The sequence below is a fragment of the Garra rufa genome, chromosome 14, assembly GCF_049309525.1.
Source record: "Garra rufa chromosome 14, GarRuf1.0, whole genome shotgun sequence".
NCBI lineage: Eukaryota > Metazoa > Chordata > Actinopteri > Cypriniformes > Cyprinidae > Garra > Garra rufa.
Window position 1 is genome coordinate 10,221,733 of NC_133374.1, and position 7,969 is coordinate 10,229,701.

At 36.8% G+C, this 7,969-nt stretch overlaps 1 protein-coding gene across 2 annotated transcripts in view; it reads left to right on the forward strand.

Annotated features, from left to right (window-relative positions):
• The window catches only part of st14 (ST14 transmembrane serine protease matriptase), a 57,946-nt gene that overhangs the window by 24,832 nt on the left and 25,145 nt on the right, over positions 1 to 7,969 (forward strand). For both annotated transcript variants that reach the window (XM_073817238.1, XM_073817239.1), the window contains exons 2-6: positions 552 to 702; positions 2,738 to 2,901; positions 4,704 to 4,774; positions 5,239 to 5,411; positions 5,966 to 6,001. In XM_073817238.1, the coding sequence (XP_073673339.1) occupies positions 552 to 702; positions 2,738 to 2,901; positions 4,704 to 4,774; positions 5,239 to 5,411; positions 5,966 to 6,001 (595 nt within the window). The remainder of the gene's footprint in view (positions 1 to 551; positions 703 to 2,737; positions 2,902 to 4,703; positions 4,775 to 5,238; positions 5,412 to 5,965; positions 6,002 to 7,969) is intronic.

The following is a 7,969-nucleotide window of genomic DNA, read 5'->3' on the forward strand; positions in this document are numbered from 1 at the left end:
CATATAACTGTCACTGTGTGTTTAAGGTCACTAAAACAAGCCTAACTAGTTTTGATGCTGCAACATACAGGCCACTGGAACAAGTCTCAGCATGTGTTGATTCAATGCGCAGCAGTGCATGTCTACATGTATATGTGCTTTATTTCACATTCAGTATGTTACATCAGTGTGGTTAGGTCACACAGATCAGATGCTTAGCTGTATGTCTGTTTTTGGTTTATCTTTGTCTTTCAGCACTTCCTGACCAGTTTGGGAAGTGGGTATGGTGGGTAGGCCACATACTTTGCCTTCTCATGCATAATTTGCAACAAGTTAAAGCCTAAATGGTGTGGGATCAAATAAAAATAAGTGGTACTGAAATATAGCTTTCATTAGTGGCTAGTTTGCGTTAAATATTCTCACAGATGCCGCATATCTAGAGGCTACTTTCACTAATTTTTCTCATAAGTGTGTTGAAGGTGCTATATTGTAACATTTGCTTGATGAGGAAACTAAAGTTTTACAGTACTTTTTAAGGACACAATAATAGAATACTTTCATTTCTGTTTCAGGGAGGAAATGGGCGTCATGAGAAGGTCACCTTAATGACGAATGAACAGAAGATGGCAGGAAAATCACGGAAGACGAGCATTGCCGTGGGGGTCATCATTGCCCTGCTGGTAGTGGCCGCAGTGGTCGGATTTCTTGTGTGGCTCTTTGTTGGTACAAAAATTTACCAATTGTCTATTTCTTGCTCTTAAATGATGATGGTTGCATATTTACTCTACTGTTTAAACATTTGGGGTGTCTTATGCTCACTAAAGGCCTTTCCACACTGACGCGAGGCAAATTACAGGCGAATGGTGCTTGCACACTGAGTTTTGCTTGTTCGAGTGTTCGCCTTCTGCTAATTCACGCTTGCACGCTAGGTGGCGTCGACCAAGAATGCATTTTTCCTCAGATATGTATCTTGTATATGGATTTAACATTGTCCGTTGCTCAATATACAGCATTAACTTAAGATAAACAAAGTTTGGTTCTACGCGATCTATGCGTGTTTTAAAAATACAATGAGCTGCATATAAAACGGATACAGAAAATATATCATATATATATATATAAAATAACATAATCATATGTCTGTTTGCTTTCATATTTCATGTGTAGAACAGTAGAAAAAAGTTTCAATCAATTTTTTTAATATGGAAGATCTAGAGAGTGAACGTGCTCTGACTCCTATAACACTCGCACACATGGAAGAAAAAGGACAGTGTCCTCCTCCAGATCACATAATTCAGTGGAGAATTAATAGAAATTATATTAAGAACATGTGAGAATAACCATCTGTTTTTAGATGCAATGATATAAAAAGTGCATCCTTATCTCTCTCAGAATACTCTTCTTCTGTGTTTGTTTACACTGGTTTTCGAAACAGCGTCACCACTTTTGTACTGTTGTGCAACAGCAGCTGCTCCAGGCATGTAATGTAATGCTCAAATCTTATTGGACCACTGTGATTTGGCTTTGCAAAACTTTGATTGGTTTAAAAAAAATAACATTAGCTTTTTCGGTGCACAATCAATATGGAAGCAGTTGTTTTATTCCAGCGCGTCCTCATGTGTGATATTGGTTTTGCTTTTTCGTGCTCCGTGTGGAAAGGATTTCATACATATTTTGGACTATACTGCCCTCCAAAGGCAAAGCGCAGTAACTACACGTTTGGTCAAAATTGAGTTAAGGCTTAAAATGGACTTTGTGACAACTGTTTTGTCTCGTGGCAAAGTCTCCTGGTTTAATTTTGGTCCCGTTTCGGAGAAACGTTCAGAGAAACGAGAGTGTCAACATGTTTGACTAGCTGTTGCAAAAACTTTAAAGGCATTTTTCTCAGTTTCAGTGTTTGCGTAGTTACTGCACTTTGCCTTTGGAGGGCAGTATAAGTGGCACCGTTATTTTGATGGCATGAAATTGTTGCAATCGGTGAGCTTCTGGCACTGCCTGTTACTATTTTTACCACAATACTTGACAATGTCACGACTTTCACTTTTCAACACATCTCAGAAAATAAAATACTGATATGATGGCCACAGCTACTGAAAGAGCTTACAGGTTGCGATGGATATAAGCGTAGGCTTAAAACAAATGCCGTACCAACAGTTTTTCCCCACAAAGAGTCTAAACGCCCCGGGATATTGAGTGAAATCCATGCTGAGAAACTCCTTCAGTGGCCGCAGCGTCTTTACAAGCATCAGCATGTTTACATCCTCCCAGGATGGCATCTAGCATTTCTTGTCTCTGCCGTTCGTAAGCTCTTTCAGCAGCTGTGCTCTACTAAAAGCCTCAAAGGATTCAGGGCTGAAGTGGAGAGAACAAAGACACAGGTCTTTAGGAAGTTTTATTCATCCACAGGCATCTTCCCATTTGTTTCTCCTCTTCTTATCGCTAGGAAAGCAGTGAAGACTTCTCTTGTTGCCCTTCAACTGAAAATTACAACTAAAAGCCACACAATGTGGCAGCATGTCAGTATTTTATTTTCTGAGTTGTGTTGCTATAAAAATAGCCACAGGTAGCACCAGTAGCTCACTGAGTGCAACCATTTGACATAATTGAAATAATGCCCAATGTCAAAAAAGAATAAAAAGAAAAAAATACATGTGTGTGTGTGTGTGTGTGTGTATATATAATGCACTGACCCCAAACTTTTGAACAGTAGTACAGTTCCTACTGTTGATAATTAATAACATATATCTCTCTCTCTCAGTCAGGAGCAAAGAATTGCAAAATGAGTCCACCTTTTATAAACCCAGCCCATCCACACTGGTTTACAGCGGACAAATTAAGCTTCTCAAACCAGAGTACAGCCCAGTATACGAGAATCCTGAAAGTGCAGAATTCCAACAAGTGGCAAGAGACTTGGAAGGAATTGTGAGTGTTTTTGTTGTTATGAGCCCTTTCTTCGCTGATGGTGTTGTAAGTGTTCTGGTGACCTTGACTTCCTTTTGACACTGGAAGTGCTAAAGCTTTTAAAGTCTTTAAGAGTCTTTACATTCCAAAGATGTCACAAAGCCTTCTTTGAGATGGCACACATATCAAAAAACTGTTGGGATGCAATATATATCACAAGCTTGATTGTTGATTATGTAGCGAACAGAAAACAAGCCGCCTCTTATACAGTATAATGGATAAAGATGTCCATTTGTTTCATACTCATGACAGTGAGTGGCGGCATGTTGTTATTTTCTGTCGTGGTATATTCATTTTCAAAAAATAATGACAAAGTACAGTAACTGACTGTTTTCAGACAAGACAAGTCTCTTCATGCTGTACATGATCATTAACATCTGTAGACTCAACAGGTGGGGATGTATAGTGTGTTTCTAGCAGACCCACCACTGTTTGATTTAGTTTATAGACGTCTAGCTGACAGGCACAACAAATCTGTGTATTTCTTCCCCAATCATGCTGAAAAGCACAAGATGTGACTTCTTAGCTATGCCAGCCTTAAACAAACTTCTCACTGTCTCATTGACTCATTAGGTGACAGTCACATTACATCATGTCATATGTTTGATTGTAAAATAAAAAAAACTTATTTTAGTACTAGCAGTATTCAACCTAATATTTTATTGTTTTAATATGATTTAATATTTTATTATTCATAGTGATATACACTGCCTCTCAAACATTTGGGTTCAGTAAGATTTGTAATGCTTTTTAAAGGAGACTTTTATGCTCATCGAGGCTGCATTTATTTGATTAAAAATACAGAAAAAACTGTAATATTGTAAAATGTTAATGCTGTTTAAAATAGTGGTTTTCTATTTTAATATACTTTAAAATATAATTGATTCCTCTGATGCAAAGCTGAATTTTCAACATCATTAATCCAGTGTTCAGTGTCACATGATCCTTCAGAAATCATTCTAATATGCTGATTTATTATCAGTGTTGGAAACAGTTTTTTTTTTGGAACCTGTGATACTTTTTCCAGAATTGTTTGATTGATAAAACATTACAAATAACAGCATTTATTTATTTTTATTTCTTTCTCTCTTCGAAAGATATTAACACATTTAGTTAGCAAGGATGTGTTAAATTGATTAAAAAAGTGATCATAAAGACTTATATGGTTAGAAAAGATTTCTATTTTGAATAAATGCTGTTCTTTTTAAATGTATTCATGAAAGAATCCAGAAAAAAAGTATCACAGGTTCCAAAAAAAATATTAAGCAGCACAACTGTTTCCAACATTGATAATAATGTAAATAATAAATAAGTATATTAGAATGATTTCTGAAGGATCATGTGACACCAAAGACTGGAGTAATGGCTGATGCATCATAGAAATAAATTATATTTTGATGTATATTAAAATAAAATAAAAAATGGTTATTTTGATTTTTTTTTTCTGTATTTTTGATCAAATAAATTGAACTTTGATGAGCATAAGAGACTTTTTTTTTAAAACGATTTAAAAAACTTACTGATCCCAAACTTTTGAGTGAGTGTATATGCGCACACATTTACTTATTAAAAAAATATTTTTTTTACAGTTGTATCATTAAAATAAGCATTTTCTCCTTTAATGTGTATTGTGAAAGATCAATAAAAATAAATGTGTATTTAATTGAATTTGAGTTGAATATGTGTTAACTTCTGTACTGTTACTGATTATAATTGACAATAAATATGTTAAACTAATCTACTGTTTCTTTTTTTTTTTTCAGATGAATGATACATTCACCCGAGATCCTCTCCTTTCCAAATACTATACCAAGTCTGTCATCACTGCCTTCAGGTACAGCTGAACTACAGACCTCTGATTCACAGACAAAGCTAAATTTATAGCACGCTCTCTAAATCTAATAGTTTTTAAATTAAAGAATAGATCATTCTTTATGTCTTGATTTTAATGCTTAGTGGTTCCGCTGATAGAGATAAATTACAAGTCTCTTAGAATCTGGGTTAAAAAAAATCACACTAATAGAATACAAATTATTAATTTCCAGTTCAACTATTACTACCGCTCATGCTGAGGGTTGGGGGACCATAAAAACAGAGCAAAAATCCATTACGCTGAATTGAGAGTATCATACATAATGGGGTCTTTTTTGATTTGGGTCAGTAAGAAACCATCTAGACCATACAAAACTCCTTAGCAACTAGCATTGAGCAAAGCACATCCTAAAATTTGTAAAGGTACATTATGCATAGACAAGTACCACAAAAATCAAGTACATTCTTTCAATAATGTGTCTACAGTGAAGGAACATTAGCGTATCATTGGTCACAATTTGACATTCCTGAGATGGACCAAGAGATCGTCCCAGAGCTGACAGAGGAGCGTGTGGTCGAGGCTCTGCGGAGAAGCATCCGACAAGAGGGCAAACGACTCGGGAACGTCGCAGTCACTGCCAGTGACATTACTGCTTCATGTAAGATGATTGCTAATTATAAAGAGAGAGCATATTTGCTCTAGTCACAGTGCAGTAATTAGGATAAGCAAGGGAAGATTATATTGAGAAACAACATTATGACTGTTTTTGTGGCAAAACTGAATGACTAACATGTATATAAATGACAAAAACAATGATTAAAAATGCATGATATGGCTCCTTTAGGAGCGCTGATGCTTTTTAATAACTTTGTTGATAACAATAGAGACTTGCCTCTATTGCAACTCAGAATGCAGCTCAGAAATTCTTGGTTTTTGCAAAAACTGTAACTCTCTGTCCGTCTCTGGTCCGCATTTGCATTGTATACACGATAGCAGCAGGCCTGAGTGACACCTCAGTGCCCTGCTTAAAATGATATCTCTGTACGGAGAGTCATGTCGCTGTAGTGAGGTGAGAGACTGGTATTTGTGAATGTCGAAGTCAAGGTGAGGGGTGGAGGAGGAGGAACAGAATGTCTGACAGGCCTTTGGAAAATGGAAGGAAAGAGGAGTGAAAAAAGTACAGCATGCATCATTTTCTCTCTCTCTCTGCAGCCACAGACCCTCGGATGGCCAGGGACCCCAGATCCAGTGAGTAAAGTGTGTCCCATTTCAGTCACCGCTGCACTGTAATTTTCCACCTGGGTTGCCGTGCTCTCTCCTGTCACTCACTGAAAAATGCCTGCCCGCCTCCATCTCACGCTCGCTCTATCTCTCGCTCGCTTTCCCTTCCACTTACCTTGCTGTGCACAACAGCACAGGGATCTCAAAAACCTGTTTTTCAACCACAGAGAGCATTGGTACAGCTCTTCAACAGCACCTTTGTACAAATGGCTAAATTATCTGCATTAAACCGCAAGTGCATGGAGGTTTCTTACAGCTTTAGAGTCAACATGAAAGCGAAATAGACCCTTTTTACTTCAATTAAATGCGTGCCTTGTAATCTTTCATATAAATGTACTAACTAGATTTGTAGACTTTCCTTATTTGGGACCAGGGATTCCCGAAATGTTTGTCAGCCAAGTGCATTGACCTAAAATATTAAATAAGTACGACCTGGGAGTTAATATTTCAATAATTTAACAACAATTTGCCATTTTTACAATATTCTGGGTTACTGGTCACATGACATGCAGGTTTTGTGTTATTGTGATTGTTTTTTTTTTGTTTTTCTTTTAGTATTTTATGATTTAATTTGCTATTCGTCAACTTCCCAGATAGCACACGTACGTCTGCAAGATATCTGTTAAAGATCTCTTGATCTGGAAAGCATCTGCCGTGTACAAACGTCTGGCAGACGTCTGTAAATTGTCAGTTTTACATGCATTCTAAGTCATAAAGACATCTTAAAGACATCTAATAGACGTCTGTTTGACATCTAATAGGAAATGTCCAATAGACGTATTGCAGATAAGCAAACTAAGTCTTGCAGATGTCTTGCAGATGTAGCACATGTACATCTCAGAGACGTCTATTTGACATCTGCATTTACATCTGCAAGACTTAGTTTGCTTATCTGCAATATATATATTGGACGTTTCCTATTAGATGTCAAATAGACATAAATGTCTATGATTTAGAATGCATGTAAAACTGGCATCTTACAGATGTCTGCCAGATGTTTGTACACAGCAGATGCTTTCCAGATGAAGAGGTCTTTAACAGACATCTTGCAGACGTATCTGTGCTATCTGGGATATTATTTTAGTAAGGAATAATTGATGACGGGGCCGTTGACCACGGGTGTGCATTATTTTCATAGAATTCAACGGACCGAAGTCAATTGTTCCGCTTATACTATTTTTACCACACGTGAAGACATCGATCAGATGATATATTTCAAGACATTTGTCAGTTTTTTTGTCCTTAAAATGCTACTGTGAGTGGGATTAATTTCTTACGCAGCTCATCCGTTGCAGCTCGCCTTCGTTGCTAATTCCAAAACGTCATTTTAGACCTAGTAACGACACTTGAAATAACTGAAATTGTGCTGCCTAGAACTATAAACGCTGTGCGTTTCCCTGAAAATAATGCACACCATTAGAACGTCAGCCAATCAGTGTAAGCATTAATATTTAACCATCTGGGGGTGTATTGGGGGCCTGGAGAATTTTTCACATGACCTGACATTTATGCTTTTTTTCAGTTGCTTATAAACATATAATTGGCTAAAGTCTGAAAACACTGTATTCAGCAGTTATCTCAATAATAGCAAAAAATTTTATATTTAAAAATTCATTTCATTTTGACTCCAGAGAGCATTTAATGAACTCGGTGGAGAGGAGAGAGGGAAAAAAACAGAAGTACATTTACATATAATAATATTTACATAAAACCTGTTTCAGTTTGTTTAGAGCTGCTGTAGTGAGATTTGAAGTTAAGAAGGACTGGAGTACTTGGGAGTGACAACAAAGTCAACAGCAAATCGATGATTTAAATTTTTAATTCTGTGGTTATGGTGGCATTTTGGGGTCCGTTTGTTTAGAGTTTGAACATACACATTAAATATGCCTTTGCTTCGTTTGAATTGCCAACTTTCTACAGTCCAGTCAGTCCCTG